The sequence below is a fragment of the Trichosurus vulpecula genome, chromosome 4 (assembly GCF_011100635.1).
Source record: "Trichosurus vulpecula isolate mTriVul1 chromosome 4, mTriVul1.pri, whole genome shotgun sequence".
Lineage (NCBI taxonomy): Eukaryota > Metazoa > Chordata > Mammalia > Diprotodontia > Phalangeridae > Trichosurus > Trichosurus vulpecula.
The window spans coordinates 189,564,659-189,580,289 of record NC_050576.1 but is presented as its reverse complement, the minus strand read 5'-3'; the positions used below and the strand labels follow the sequence as shown (position 1 = coordinate 189,580,289).

The 15,631-nt window shown below is 48.0% G+C and overlaps 1 protein-coding gene and 1 long non-coding RNA gene across 2 annotated transcripts; one reads left to right on the top strand and one right to left on the bottom strand.

The window, feature by feature from the left end:
• The first annotated feature begins 2,639 nt into the window (after positions 1-2,639).
• On the top strand, positions 2,640-4,819 carry LOC118845504. Its single transcript, XR_005010119.1, has 3 exons — positions 2,640-2,655; positions 2,795-2,860; positions 4,770-4,819. It is a non-coding gene; the product is annotated as an uncharacterized LOC118845504 (long non-coding RNA).
• Positions 4,820-9,691: 4,872 nt separating this feature from the next.
• NXPH3 (neurexophilin 3) lies at positions 9,692-13,212 on the bottom strand. Its single transcript, XM_036758067.1, has 2 exons — positions 13,159-13,212; positions 9,692-10,396 (listed from the first exon to the last, which is right to left on the bottom strand). Exons 1-2 carry the CDS (start codon positions 13,210-13,212, stop codon positions 9,692-9,694), a joined length of 759 nt encoding a protein of 252 aa, XP_036613962.1.
• Positions 13,213-15,631: the final 2,419 nt, after the last annotated feature.

The window sequence follows — 15,631 nt, the reverse complement described above, 5'->3', positions numbered from 1 at the left end:
GCTCACTGGGTAGGAGAAGGGGGAGGAATCTATAGGGAAATGAAGGAGATGCAAAAACAAATGATATAAATAAAGTAAAAAGTGCACAGCAGAGAACAAAAGAAAACCAACAAGGAAGCAAAAACCAAAAAAACTGGGCAGCTTTAAAAACAATGTCTAATATTTATTATTTAGGTTTTCTTGAAATGGTAATTTATTGTTTTATATTGAATTCTCTCTTATGGTATGCTGTGTACATGGCATTTTTTTTCTTTTCTCATTTTGTTTTTTTAGTGTAAAATAAAAAAAAAATTACCAAAAAAAAGAAGGAAAAAGAAAACACAAAGGAAAAAACCAAAGAACTGCATGTGCCTGTCACCACTCAACCCAGAGGGACCCCTGGTGGTCTCATGTCTTTAGTCACTTAAGTTTTTAAAATGATATATTAAAAAAAAGCTTTTCAAATTTGTTTTAGAGAAGAATTAGAGCTACCCAATTAAGAATAAATTGGCCCAGGAGATATTCAATTCCCCATTTCTGGATATCTTAGCAGAGGTGACTTTTTGTTGGGGGGACAGAGCAGATATTTGTAGAGAGAACTTTTATATAGGCAGGAATTACACTGTAGATGACCTCCAGTGTCCTTACCAGCACTGAGATTCTTTGGATGCGAAAGACATTTCCAAGGTGTAATTAAAAAGATCTTGGTAACTGACTGGTTATGCAAGGTGAGGAAAATCAGAGAGCCTCAAGGATTGGAACACAGGCTGACCGGTGGTTCCACTGATAAATAACAAAGTTGGGTTTTTTTAAAGGAAGGATTGGCAGGAGAGATGAACTCAATTTTGGACATGTTAAGTTTGAGAAACTAGAGGGACATTTAGATAGAGTTGATGTATAAGCAGTTAGAGATGGGGGTCTATAACACTGTGATAAGCTACCAAGGGAGGTTGCAGATTCTGTCAGAGGTTAGGTTCCATCTTGGATGGTGTGGTCCTGCATTAAAAGAATGCAATGGACAGGCATTAATTAAACATTTCCTATGTGTTAAGCACTGTGCTAAGGGCTGGGGTTACAAATAGAAAATTGAGGCAGTTCCTGCTTTCAAGGAACTCAATATTCTAAGTGGGGGAGGTGGATAAAAGGCAGGATCGTGGTTATGTTTAGTTCATGGCAGATGAAGTCAAGCAATATTTAAGCAGGGAAAGTAACGGGGCAGATGGCAAGGCTCAGAGGATCTTAGGGAATGAGGCAGAGCAGATGATTTATCTCCTACCAAGAGGATAGTGGGATTAGGGTCAATAAGATGGGATTCTAGGGCAACTAGGTGGCATGGTGGATAGAGCAAAGGGCCTGGAGTCAGCCTCCTGAGTTCAAATCTAGCCTCAGACACTTACTAGCTGGGTGACCCTGGGAAAGTCACTTAACCCTGTTTGCCTCAGCTCCTCATCTGTAAAAATAAGTTGGAGAAGGAAATGGAAAACCTCTCTAGCATCTTTGCCAAGAAAACCCCAAATGAGGTCATGAAGAGTCAGACATGACTGAGAATGACTGAACAACCAAAAAACGGGACTGTGGGATATTGTCAGCAAAGGGAAAGATCTGGGGGGGACACATTCAGCTGTCAGTGGGCATCCCTCATCTGGGAAGTTCTAAGTTGGGCAGTGAAGGTTGTTTGGGGAAGAGAGACAAGGTGTGCTGGATAACTCCTCAGCTCGAGAGTCAGGTTCCTTTGAATGACCAAGATCTGACTTCTGAGGTCATGCTTGGTGACAAATTGGAGGTTTCAGAGGGACGCAGGAAGGATGCACATACTTAGGTTGTGTTCCTCTCTCCCTTTGCTTCGTTTTTTGACATCGTGGCCACATTAGCTCATTTATAGTGCCTTAAGGTTTTACAAAGTGCTTTTCTCTATGAGATATTATTTTCCCCACTTTATAGATCAGAAAAGTAAGGAACAGAGAGGTTAAATGACCTGTCCAAATTCATTCATGAGTGGCAGGGCCAAGATTTGAACTTAGGTCCCCAGACTCCAATAGCGGTGCTATTTCTACTTTGCCATCTTTTAAAGGATCAAACGTGTTGGCTTCCTCAGTATCACCTGTCCAGAGAGGAAAAGGAGGAGCAGAGAGACACAGCTCTCCCAGATGGAAAGATATAATACAGAGAAAAAGGCAAAGTCAGCTGCTGTCATGAATTTGAACTCAGAAGTCCTGCTTCTGGGACGACTGCCTTCTTCTGGAAAGGGTCAGGAATCAGTATGAATAAACCTGCTTGATAAAGGACGTCATCTCCGCAGAAGCTCATGTCCTCCTGCCCTTCCTTAACATTCTCCTCCTTCTGCTTCCTCTTCCCCCCCCCTTCTTCCTTCTTCCTTTTGCCCCCCCCTTCAGCACTCTCTTTTCTCTTTCCTTCTCTCTCCTTCAACACTATTGATGCTTCCAGTTTTCTCCCATTTTTTCCCCCAGGCATATATCTCAGACCTCCTACCTCCCCCTCAATTTCCTGTTCTGCTCAGTGGAGTGACATCCTGAGCCAGATCCTCTGCATTACAAGAAGGGGGGGGGGGGGAGAAAAGCTACAACAAACCCGCCAGATCTGATCTCTGATATGATGTGGCAGATGGCAGAATCAGAACGAGGCAGCAGCAGGCCCTATCAGAGGCCTAGAAACAAGGTGAATGGAAAATGGGGTGTTCTTTCCCTGTGCTCCTACCCCCAATTACACAAACAAGTCATTCACTCCCTCCAAGAGAATGTGACGTTGCCTGATGCCATTTTTAAAAACAGAATTCTTTACCCCTTTTCTCTTTCAGCTGTCCTTCTACCTGGGTTTCTGTCCATCTCTCTCCTCAGCCCTCTTCAAGATATTTGGTTGAAAGGTATACATAAGAATTATTATTTTATATTATTATTATTATGACACAAGTTTGTCTCTCACTATAAGGTCTGCAGGGTGCTTTCTTCACAACGTTGTGTGAGTCCAATTTTACAGATGAGGCTTAGTCAGATTAAGCGCCTTATAACTGACTACAAGTAGGTGTCAGAACCTGCATTCAAAACAGGGTCTCCTGACTTTGTGCATAGCACTATTTCTTTTTTTTTTTTTTCAGTGAACAAGCATTCATTTTCTCGTTCCCAACCCCCTCTCCTCCACTCCTGAAAAGAAAAAAAGAAAAGAAAAAACAAATAGGTAACAAATATGCATAGTCTATCAAAGCAAAATCCCCCATGGGCCACATCCACTCTTTCTACCGTATCTGAGTGGATTGAACCCAACAAACAGGATCAGTCAACAAGCGTTTTCTGAGTTACTTGCAAAAAGATGTTCCCAGATAGGAAGGGGAACAGCTTTTACAAGTGAGCCCCAGGCTGCTCTCCCTAAGGGTTTTCTGATCCTCTAATAGGCTCAAATTCCAAATCTGTTCAGGTGGTGGCCTGCTTTCACGGCTGCCAGGAATGAAAGAAAGTCGTTCCCTAAAATTCACAGAGATGGGGTCCTTGAGTTGCTGAGTATGGGCATCATTTACTTCCTGGGGAATTTAGCCTGACAGGCTAGCCTCTGTGACTGGATTAGGGGTTCCTTGAGACAAGATGTCTAGAGTTTGTAATCACCAGTTATGTGTCGTTTTTTTAAGTTGGTTTAATTTATCTGCTTTTCCTTGAGTTCTAGGTAAGTCTAGAAGGTGTGGTAGATAGAGCGCTGGGCACAAGTTCCAATCTGGCCTCAGACCCTCACTATCTCTGTGACCCTGGGAAAGGCACTTAACCCTGTTTGCCTCTGTTTCCTCATCTGTAAAATGAGCTGGAGAAAGAATGGCAAACCACTCTAGTTTCTTTGCCAAGGAACCCCAAATGAGGTCACGAAGAGTCGGACATGACTGAAAATGACTGAAAAACAACAAATCTATTTTATCTCATCTTTTAGCTATCGGGACCTAGTACTAGGTATGGTGAAGAAAGAGAGCAAAGGAGCAATGAAAGACATGGCTCTCATTCCTGGAGAGTATGATCAGGGAGAAGAGACACTGTCCAGATATCAGGGAGTTTTCCAGTGCCATAGGGGGAAAATACTGTGCCCCAAAGGAGATTCTTGTCCGTTGGGGGAGACAGTCCCTGCCCTTAGGGAGGTCTTACTGTGTTGGGAGAGATGTAGTCCCTGTCATCAAAGGAAAGAGATGGTCCCCATCAAGTGTGATAGGGGAGTCCTAACATCCCCACCCCACCCCCAAATCAGGGCTGTTTGCCCCGATAATGCTCTTCTTGGTGGAGCTGGGATCTCCCTCTCTTACCAATCACCTCACTTCAGTTGGGAGTTTCAAAGCTGTGTGGTTACAGGTCTTAATTAAAGGGTCTTAATTAAATTAGGATCCCATCTGGCTGGGATGAGCCAGGCCCTTAATGAGGATCTTATGTCAGCTCCACTGGAAAGTGGATGGGGACCTAGCTAAGCAGAGGCTGAGTTCTGGGGCCAGAGTTATTTCAAATGGGAATGGTGAGAAGACTGTGGGTGGTACCGAATGCTTCTGAGCCCTGTGTGGCTATATAGGAACAGGTTTGGATGACCCCGGCCCAGAGATGGAAGTGAAGGGTATGAAATGTATCAGGAGAGAATTATACTTTTTCAAAGCAGTCTCACTTTAAAAAAAAATTGTCATCGTAACAAACTTGAGGTATCTGGTAGGCATAAACCTTATTTTGCAGATGGGGAGACTGAGGCCCAAAGGCATAAAGTGGTTCACTCAAGGTGTCACATGAGGACAGAATCAGTAACAGAATCTGCTTTTTTAGTCAGCCACACTGGAAGCGAAGCTCAAGATATTGGAAACTCACCGGAGGAAGCAAAGAGATTGGCTCTTCCTTTTACCCAGTGCAGTTTCCAAACCAGTCCTCCTGGCCAACCATCTGGGGGGAAAAGAAACCTATTTAGCTGCCTCTGTGGCCCAGGAGGTGCCGGATTCTCCTTGCCTTAGGCTGTCTGGCTAGGTGCCACTTGGAGAGTGAAAAAACGAAGAGACCTCACTCTCCCTCCACCAGCCCCAAGCTCAAATGTGGGATCTATATTCTGCCAAGAAACAAGATCCTCCTCTCCAAGCCCACTCTCACATGCCACTTCTCTCTAGGGGCCAGTACCTTCCAGCAGACAAATCCCCAGTCCTACATTCCCAGTGGTTTGTGGGAGCTCAGGTAGGACAACCCACCTTGGAACTAGTGAGGGTAAAGGCAGCTGCTGATCCCCTGGTGACCTTGGAGTAATTAGTAAATACTTCCCCTGTTTCTCCAAGCTCAGGCTTTATGGGGTTGGGGGGGGGGGCGTCCATATTGCTATGTGTCATCCCCCTGCCTATCCCTACACACATGCACACACACACAGTCACACACATAGATACACACAGAGAGTCACCAGCTCTGCTGGCAATACCACAGGACTTGAAGTCTTCGGAAGTGACATTTCTCTTCTCCCACTCCCAACCCCGACATTGGATTATCGCCCAATCTGAAATAACTAGATCATTCTGTACCCCTACTTCCTCTCCCCTCCCCCCCACATGAACACTGTGACCCAGATGTCCGAGCATCACGATCCTTCTCCCCCGGCCAAGCTGCCCACCCACCCACCAGTCATCTAAGAGCCAGGGTCCACGTCATAGAGAGGAAACCTCACCACGGGAGCTGTGCCACAAGCCCAGGTCACTCGCTGATGCTTCTCACTAGAGAGAAGGGATGTGGGTGACTCAGTTTCCGCTTGCTCATCCCCAGGAAGAATGGAATGAAGGAGGGAAGGCAGCTAGCTCCACAGTCATTTCTCCATCTACTTTTACCAAGAGGAACCATCAGAGTGATTGGCGTTCAAACAGAGCTTTCACGTCATACAGCCCTTTTAATATCCCACAAAACAAGGACTCACATAGTTACAGATTGGGAAACTGAGGCCAGGGGAGATCATGTCATTTGTGTGAGGTCACATGGCAAGGGAAGTGCAGATCTGTAGCTCTAGGTCTTCCTCTCCACACCCACCCCTGAAATTACTTTGTATATATTGTGTATTGACTTATCTGTGTATGAGTTGTTTCTGCTTATGGAATGTAATCTCCCATAGGGCAGGGACTGTTCTGTTTTTGTCTTTGTGTCCGCAGTGCCTTGCTCATAGAAGGCCCTTAATAAAAGGTTTTTGAATGAATGAATGTCCTGATATGTAGTCTAGAAGTTCTTGCTATTAGAACTGGGCTTGGTCATACAGAACACGGTCCCCACTTCTAGGCAGAAGAAACTTCCCACCTCCTGGGAGCTCCCACTGGCTGTCTCAGCCCACAGGGAACACTCAGTCTCAGACACACATATGTAAAGAGGACAGGTAACCAAGTCTGTAGGACCATGTACCCAGCACCATGGCAAGGCAACAAATAATCAATAGATAGTTGGGTTAGCCTGAAGAAAAACCCCCAGAATTTTCAATTGAGGTGGAGGGGGGAGAGAAGAAGAAGGTCATTCCAGAGAAACATACTCTCTTGAGTATGGCTAGAAAGCCTCAAGTATAAAGGAAAGGAGCTTGGGCATGGTACTTTCCAGCCATCATCTCTCTGGTATAGAGACTCCTTCCTGGCATCCTAAAGGGGGAGGGTTTTGAAGGGAGTGGTCCAATGTCCTATATGTAAGCAGAAGAATAAGCAATTTCAATCTACAAGGACTGAGGATTGACACAATATTGAGGGTGGGAAAGAAGAAATATGGTCAAGAAATTGAATGAACAGGTTGAATAGGATCATAGATTTGAAGCTGGAAAGACTTCTTTCAACCCCTCATTGCATAGAAGAGGCTCAGGGAAATTAAGTGTCTTGCCCAAGGTCACACAGGCAGTTGGCATCAGAGGGAAGATTTGAACTCAGATTCTCTGATTCCAGAACCAGGGCTCTTTCTACTGGACCATGAGTGCTTTAAAGGAAATGGAACAACAGAGGCAAGCTGAGAATGAGCATTTTTGGCCTTGTTGGAAAAGGAGAGGGGGGCAGGAGGGAAGAGCATCAGGGGGTGTGAAATGAAGTAATTAAAATGCAACAACCCCCTGCACAGTGAGTACTTGTCGGGCATGCAAGGCCCTGGGTATACAGCTGCTGCTAGCAGCTGGATCTCTGCAGGTTTGAGGAACAGGATTAGGGTCAAGGAGAACAAGCAAAGTATAATTCATTTTCAGTGTGGGTCTCAGGAAGATGGGGGGGTTGCCTCTGAAGATGGGAGAGGAAAATCAAATGGATAATCATCACTGACCTTCTCCACCCTCCCTCACCCCAACACCCCATCCGCTGACTCCAGTCCACAGGCAATATGTCCTGGTTGCCTCCGAATGGAGTGTATTCTTGGCCAAATGCCAGGGTCCTCTTCATCTCACCCAACCAGTAAAAATAATGTTGTCAGCTCCTATTAGCATAGTGAAGGAGAATGGGGTGGCCTGACATCTGAATCCTTCAGACACCTGTTAAAGGAGCTATGGCCCGGGCTGGGTTTAGGGCGCCTTCCTACAGTTTCCCTTTCCCATGTTGACCCCTGAAGCACCTCCCTCTCCTCCTTGGGGCCAGAGGTCAGAAGGCTGATGGGCAGCACTGGTTGCCTAGTAACCACACTCTTCCAGACCCCACTCTCTCATCTGCCGCTGACAGGCGGTACTGGGTGGTTGGCTTCCTCCAGGTCGCCCCTCACCGCCTGTTCCTTTGTTGACACATCCTTTGATTTCATACATCTCCTCTCAGAAGAAAATCTGATAGCACAAGCTCTTATGACTGCCTCTTAACTCCATAAGGCATCGAGAGTTGCCTCCTTTGGGGAGTGTGGGAGTAGTGGTAGTAGCAGGCAGAAGCAATAATAATGATACAAAAATTGGGGAATAGTACTTTCTACATTCCAGAAGCACCTGGAATCACAGATTTTCCAGAAACACAGAAGGCCCAGATCTAGAAGCCCTTCAGAGCATCATCTCACAATACAGATGAAGAAATCAGGAAAATCATTTTTTTAAAAAAGGAAGCAACCCATCCAAGGTCACATAGCAATTCAGTGACAAAACTCAGACCAGAAGCGAGGTTTCTTTCCATGAGTCTGTCTTCCCTTCCCTCTGTCACACTACCTGAAGACTGCTTTTCTAAGCTTCCAGGAGAGGAGGAAGGAACAGCATGAATTTCTCTTGATCTAACTGATCATGTGGCTATGCCAAATATCCTCCAAACATCTCAGGGATCCTTGCTTAGTAATTCCTCTCCTTATCTGCACAACACTGACTCTTGGAAGGATAGGAAGAATGAAGGAGGAATGCTGGAGCCTGCAGGTGGCCACCACCAAACACTGGTCAGGAGCTCTTTAGCTCTGGGCTCCAAGACCAGAAATGCTGAGATGGACCAGTTAGGGATAAGGAAAGGATGTGGGAATGGAGCTTGGGTAAAGCAAATGGCATAGCTCTCATTTACACAACTAAGATTCCCAAGTCCTGGGAATGCTTTATTCTCTGTTCCAAAAACATGATTCTGCAAACAGAAGTCAACATTCAAGGTAATTTTACAAGACATCCCCTTGCCCTCCCTTTCATCCCACCATAACCCTCCCCCTCCCCCCCCAATACAGACACCACAGAACATCTGAAACAGAGACCCAGTGCCCTCTGTCTCATTCAGGCTTGCTTCTTCTGAAGTAACTGGCAACCCCTTAGAGCTATCTGAGGTGGAGAAAGCAAAGGTTTCAGAGGGGACCCAGGTGTTCTGTCTTCCCTCCCAAGCTTACTCCCTTGGGGAAACATACCCAATATAGGAGGAGGGGACTCAGGAGGCATTGAGGGGCAGAGGAGGAGAGATCATTAACAGTAAAATGTCTGAATGTCTTTCCATCTATGCCCAGTGAACCTTTTGCTGGGATTAGAAGACTCTCTTCCCATACCCTCACAAAGACTATCCCATCAGAGTATGCCTCCCAATATTGTCTGAGAGTGGGAGGTAGGATCCCCTTAGAGATCCTTATTAGCAGGGAGAGTGGCTCTTAAAGATGAGGGTTGGGGGAGTTTCCTTCATTAACTGAGATCCTGATGATTGATGGTTATCCCTCCCATTTCACTCTACTGACCTTCAAGGACTAGGTGCTGACAATTCTCAGCCGCTAGGATGGGTGTTTGTTCTAATCCAAAGGCATCTTCAGTGTTTCCACGCGGGCTGTTGGAAATGCCCTTCTGACTGCAAACTTCCCTGAGCCTTTCCAACTTTGTATTTTCTCTGAAGATATCCACCTTCTCATGTCTGTCTCTTCTTGAGTACAGTGGCCAAGGAACTAAGGTTCTAGGTGTCTCTACATCACTTGATCCCTAGAGATATTTGGCTCTAGATCTTTGCCAGAGGCTTCCCTAACCCCCATCCCTCAGACCCCTGGAACTCAATGTCTACCCACATCTCAGTCTCCTGTGAGGCTCAGTTACCTAAAACCCATCTCTTTCAATTTCACGTGTTTATGGTTACTCAATAGCTCCCACTCCAAAACTTTCTTCCCTTTCCTTCTCTCTTGACTTTACTCTGATCATACCCCACAATTCTGCTTCTACTCTCCCTTCCTGCCTGGAAATCCAATCTCTTTCCCACCCCATGCCCCCTAGGTCTCCTCTTCCTCCAGCAGTACAATCCCTTCAGCCCTCGGTGGAGGGAGGGAAGGTCCCTGAAGGTCCTCCCCTCTACCCACCCAGGGCATCACCCAGAAGGATAGTAGGGGGCATCACTATGGTAGTTGTAGTCTGGGCACACCTTCTGGACCAGCCGATAGTCTGTGCTGTAGAAGGCGATATAGATACAGATGACCTTGAAGGGCTTAGAGCAGTTCCAGGTAGCTGAGCTCTGTGTGTGGTCCCGGGAGCAGGTTTTGGCAGGGTCATGAGTGCAGAGTGAGGTCCGCCGGCCCCGATCCACCTTCTCCCACTCCACCCGGCAATTGAAACTCTTGGAAGCTTTGGCTTCAATGAAGATCTGCTGCTCTTGGTGGAACTCCACAGCCTTGCTGGGGGGCACTAGGCTGACTGAAATGTTCCCTTGGCCAGTGGCATTATGCTGGAAGTGGACACTGAACGTACCATTGCCATGGTCCACAATCTTCCCTGTGACCAGCAGATTCAGTGCCACTGTCTTGATGTTGGAATAGAAGTCGCCCCAGCCAAAGATTTTTTTCAGTTTGGCAGGAGATGCAGCGCTATGGTGGGTATGGGCAGGGGGCTGTCCTGGATCCCCCCATGACTCCCCTGGTGGAGCCAGCAGCCCAAGAAGTGTGGAGCTGGTAATCTGACGGGACTTGGAGGAGAGATGTCCCCGTTTCCGAGGCACTCGGGACCGAGGTTGTCCCTCAGCATCATCATGTTCAGGGTCATCAGAGCCATGGGGGGAGTCATCTTGGCCACAGATGACCTGGGGAGTTGGGAGGAGAGAAAAGTGAGAGTCCCATTCATAGCAAACCTGGGTGGCCAAGTTCTTGCTAACTTCTCCTCTTCCTCATTACTGATATAATCTCTGGTTTCCTTAGTCCTTCTCCTCCTTGAAGATATAGCTCAAGTGCCAATCTTCTACACTGAAGCCTTTCTTGAGACCCCCCAAAGCTAATGTCTTCCCCCTTCCAAGCCACCTTGTATTTAACTACTTCACATATATTAGTTTTTGTTTTAGGCTTTTTATATATTTTATACATTTTATGCTATGCATACACTTTGTATGTACTTGTTGTCTCCCCCATTAGATTGTAAATGCCCTGAAAGTAGGGGTTGTTTCATTCTTTGTACTTGTATCCCCAGTGCCTAGCACAGTACCAGATGCAGAGTAGGTACAATAAATGCTAAGGAGCACCCCCTCTCCCCTCCCACTTCAAACTCACCCTGTGCAAAACATCTGCCCTGAGTTGAAAGCTGCCCTTGCTTGATTCTCGTTCTCTTCTCCCTCCTCACATCTCCAATTCCCTACCCCTCTGCAGTGGATTTAACACTGAACCTGGAGTCAGGAGAGATCTGGGTTTTAAATTCTAACTGGAACACTTACTAAGCTATGTGCCCAGAAACAAATCACTTATTTTCCTAAGCTTGCTTCTCCATCAGTAAAACAGAAATATTTACATTATCAAACTTAATAGTTTATTGTAAGAAAGCCTTTTGTAAATCTGAAAGCAGTATATGTGAGGTTTTGCCACAATTATCATTGTCATCATCATCATTATGCCTTCAATTTGTCCTCTTCCTCCTGAAATCTTACTAGCTTAGAAGCAGTACAGCCCCAGTTTGAGAGAACATGTTCAATCTATATCAAGAGAGCCTACTTGGAAACTGATGCCCAAATATAAAAAGGGCAGACAGTGGAATATCAACATGGACCAAACCACAAAGAGCTTGTATCCATGGCTGGGGATGTATATGTATGTGTGTATGTTTTATTTATACATATACAATGTATAAATAAAAATATATACATACATAAAAGATACACATATAGTCTCTCTAGATATCTAGATATCTATATCTGTCTGTATATGGAGGGGAGGAGAGAGAGAGAGAGAGAGAGAGAGAGAGAGAGAGAGAGACCGACCTCCCAAGACAGAGCTGAGCTAGAGAATGCCAATTTTCCTTTTCCTTGACTAATCTTTCTGGAGGAGAGAGGGAGGGAAAGGGTGCTGCTAGGAGAGGATGTCCAAGCATATGGACAACCTGAGGGAATCTAACCCATGCACGGTAGCCTGAAGGTAGCACAGTATGTGTGCAAGCGTATTTTTGTAAGTGTGTCTCTGTTGGGCTTGCATGTGTACTTCCGGATGTTGACTTAGGTCCACTGCATGGCATATGGGAAATGCTGGACAGCTCCCTGACTCTCACTTGGAAAAGGGTCAGTAATGAAAAGGTTATTTAGTGATAAGGTGACAGATATCCTTACCTTTCTGAAGGGCGCTACTGATCCTTTTGAAATACCTTTCCTTCTTCCTGCCAGTATCAGAGACCCATCTCCATATTATTAGCACAGTGCCTAGCACATACTAAGTGCTTAATAAATGTTTATTAACTGGACTCCCCCTGCCATGTGAGCATCCTGGACCTGAGGATAACGGAGGAGAGGACATGGGTCCTGGAGGGAGGCTAAGTGTTAGGAGTCATAGACCCAGATGTATATAGCTGGGGTTGGAGGTGTGTGGAGTAGAGATGAAGGCCACAGGTGGCTGGCTGGCTGAGAAGAGAGGGCTGTTTTATGTAGGATGGGGGAGGGGTGGGATTAGTTGATGTGGCACAGGGCCAGAAGTGTGCATCTGGGGATCGGGCTTCCACGTAAGAATTAAGGAGTGGTGTGGAGGTAATGGGAAAGAAAAGGTGACAAGCCGGGGAGGGGGGTGGTTCAGGTAGGGGCTGGGAAACAAGTGTAAGAGAAAGACTCCCCTTGCCCGGCCAGGGGGTTGGGTCAGAAACACAGAAGTGGCGCTTGGGAGAAGCCTAGGAGTTTGGGGAGGGGGACCGGTTTCCGTGGCGATGGGCGGAAAGCAGGGAAAAGGGAACAGGGAATCAGGGAGCTCCGCTCAGCTGCCGAGAGAGCCCGGGGCGGGGAGCCGGCTGCCAGGGTCCTGTGGGGCTTGGGCTGCGCGCAGCCGAGAGAAGAGAGGAAAACAACAGGCGGAGAGGAAGGGAGGGAGCGAAGGAGAGAAGGCGGCAGAGATGTGGGGGCCGGACCCTCTCTAGATCTGACTCCGCGCTGGGGACCCCAGAGCCTGGGGGGAGTGATAGAGGCTACAGCCCTCGATCCCGAATAAAATTAATGAGTTCTTCCCTCCCACCCATCTACAATTATTGCGGGGTGGGGGTGGGGGGAGAGGACACAGGCTAACACCCTTTGGTCTGTCCCATACGAGAGGGCCCCATAACCCTTTAGGACTTGTCTCTAGCCCTCGCCGTTCTATTCCCCACTCCTCTCCCTCACCCGAGAATAACTGTGGGAGGGACGTGCCACCCAACCCTCTGGGTCCATTAACCCTTTCTTGCACAATTCTCTGCCCCAGCCCCAAGACTCCCTCGTCCAGCCTCGGGAAGTTGGGAGGTGGGGGTGGGAGAGAAAGTTTCGGTCCTCGGAAGCTTCCCGCGTTCCTCCCCCACTCCCTCGCGCCTAGGGATCCAGGGCCCTCTCCGTCCAGCTCCCCGCGGGCTACTCACCAGATAAAGACTGCCCTGCACCAGGAACACGAAGCAGCAGCGAGTGAGCTGCATCTTCCTTTCCCCCCTTCCTCCTGGGGTACCACCCTGCCCCCTTCACCTGACCCTCTCTTTTAGGCTCACAGTTCCATTCTCCGGCTCCCTGCGGGAAGGGCCCCTCCCACTTCCAGCTGTCTACGCTGGGCCCCGCCCCCTGCCTTAGTCCAGCTGTGCGGCCGCCCTCTCTCTCTCTTGCAGCTGTTCGAGGTGCTAGCCCACTACCCCACCCCTAAGTCCCAGCTGTGCGTTCTGAGCTCTTTTCTGGATCCAGCTGCGCGACCGCTCCTTGGTTCCAGATGTGTGTCCTGCGCGCCTCTCGGCTCCAGTGGCAGTGGCGCCGCCGCCCTTGGGCCCCCCCTGCTTTCTTCCAGATGTGCGTTGGACTGGCTCGCACTCCCTCTTCCCTGCAGCCCTAATTCCAGAGGTGAACGTACCCCTATCCTGGTAGCCCACCCCTCCCAGACTGGCGCGCCCCCTGGTGTACGTGCCCCTCTTGCTGTCTGCCCACTCCTACCGGAGCCCTCCCGTTCTGCTCCCGGCTATAGCGCGGGCCCAGACTGGAGCGCTCCCGCCGCCCAACCGGCTCCCTCTCTCCTTGTCCCTCCCTCTCTCCCTCCCACCGGCAGCGGCGGCGGCAGCAGGTACAGTGAGTCGAGCCGGCACCTCCGGAGTTAACTCCTCCCCTGCCGGCCCATAGGCCAGGGGACCCAGGACGCCCTCTCCTCCCAGCCAGGAGCCAGGATTTGGGGCTAAGGAACAGCTCCTGGACAGGGCTAAAGTGACTTGTGACCTTACTCATTCTGGCCCCCTGGATTTGGGTCCTCTAGGAAGACATCTGATCCAGAAATCCATCCCCACCCATCTCTAGAAGAGGCATCGTGGATTAGACTGCTTTATAGCCAGGAAGACTTGAGTTCAAATTCGTATCTGACATATCTCTGAGTCTGAGATGTCAAACACATCACCCGGTGTGACCCACTACACTCCCGAGTGCCTCCCTAGCAGATTGAAAAATATTTAACAAAATAAATAAAATTGCAATGAAACAGATAATATTAATATTTGTTTTCCTGAATCATTAAATGACTCTCTGGGATCCTTATGTGAAATTTGGTGCTCCAGTTTCTATTTGAGTTGGACACAGCCTGGTCTGGGCAGCTCTAAGACCTGGTGCTGACTTGTATTGGCAGAGGGACTTTGTTCACCCAGGAGTCTCTATACCAACGAAATCAAGTCCCTAACGCCAAAGCGAAGGGTGAGATATGGAAGGGAAGGGTGGGCCTGCTGCTGAAGGAGGCTTCCTTAAACCCATCACATATGGAAATATAAACCATTGAAGACCCTTCAGAGAGGAAAGATAGTTTCCCCCCCCCCCATTCTTTTTGGGATTCTCTCTCTCTCCTGGATGACTACACTAAGTCTCTCCTGCTGCCCCTCTGGCCAATTTTTCTCTTCTATTTTGGGCACAACTTTCCCTCTGACTTAGAGATAATCACTTCATTACAGCTCAGTCTTGTCAATCACCCCCAGTTGGGGACATTTACCATCTTTTCTGGCCCTCTCAGGCCTGTGTTCTCATCCAACCCCTTTCTAAAGATTTCTCCTAGACTGAGGCTTAGGACAAGACCCTAATACCTGGACGCAGGTATTCTCTCCCGTCCATCTCATTACCTTCAAAGGGGCTTTGCACATACTATGTGGGCAGCTAGGTGGCACAGTGGAAAGAGCCCTGGCCCTGGAGTCAGGAGGACCTGAGTTCAAATCCAACCTCAGATACTTGACACTAAATAGCTGCGTGACCCTGGGCAAGTCACTTAACCCTGATTGCTTCCCCCAAATTTACTTTTTAAAAAGGTCCTTAAAGAGTTACCTCACTCAAAGTGAGAACCTGAAAAGACTTCAGCCTGAAAGGGCCAGGGTCTCCTAGTGCATCCTGGGCCATCTCCAGGCCTCCTGGTAAATATCAGACCACTGGACCCAGATGGCTTTGGAGGAGAAAGTGAGGCTGGTGACCTTGCACAGCCCTCCCTCGCTCAAATCCAAGTCAACTGCAAGTCATGTCATCATTTCCTGATGTCATGGAACAAAGGACACACACACATACACACACACACACACACACACACACACACACACACACGGTGTTCTATTTAAATTTATTGACTGAATTGTGGCTGATAGGTCAGAACTGATGACCCCAAGCTTCCTGGGAGTGTGGCTGGATGAGGGAGGGGCACAGGACTGGAGGCTGGACGGACCTCCTACAGCTCCTTTTTCTTTATCTTTTTACTGCTCCCTGTGGCTCAATCACCCAAGCTAGGAGGTTGGGATCCCCCCGGGGTTTTCAACAATTTCAACCGAGTTGCCTCCTAGAAGACCTCCAAAAGCAGATTAAAAGGGAGAACAATATGAGGGCCATGTAAGTACTCAGGCC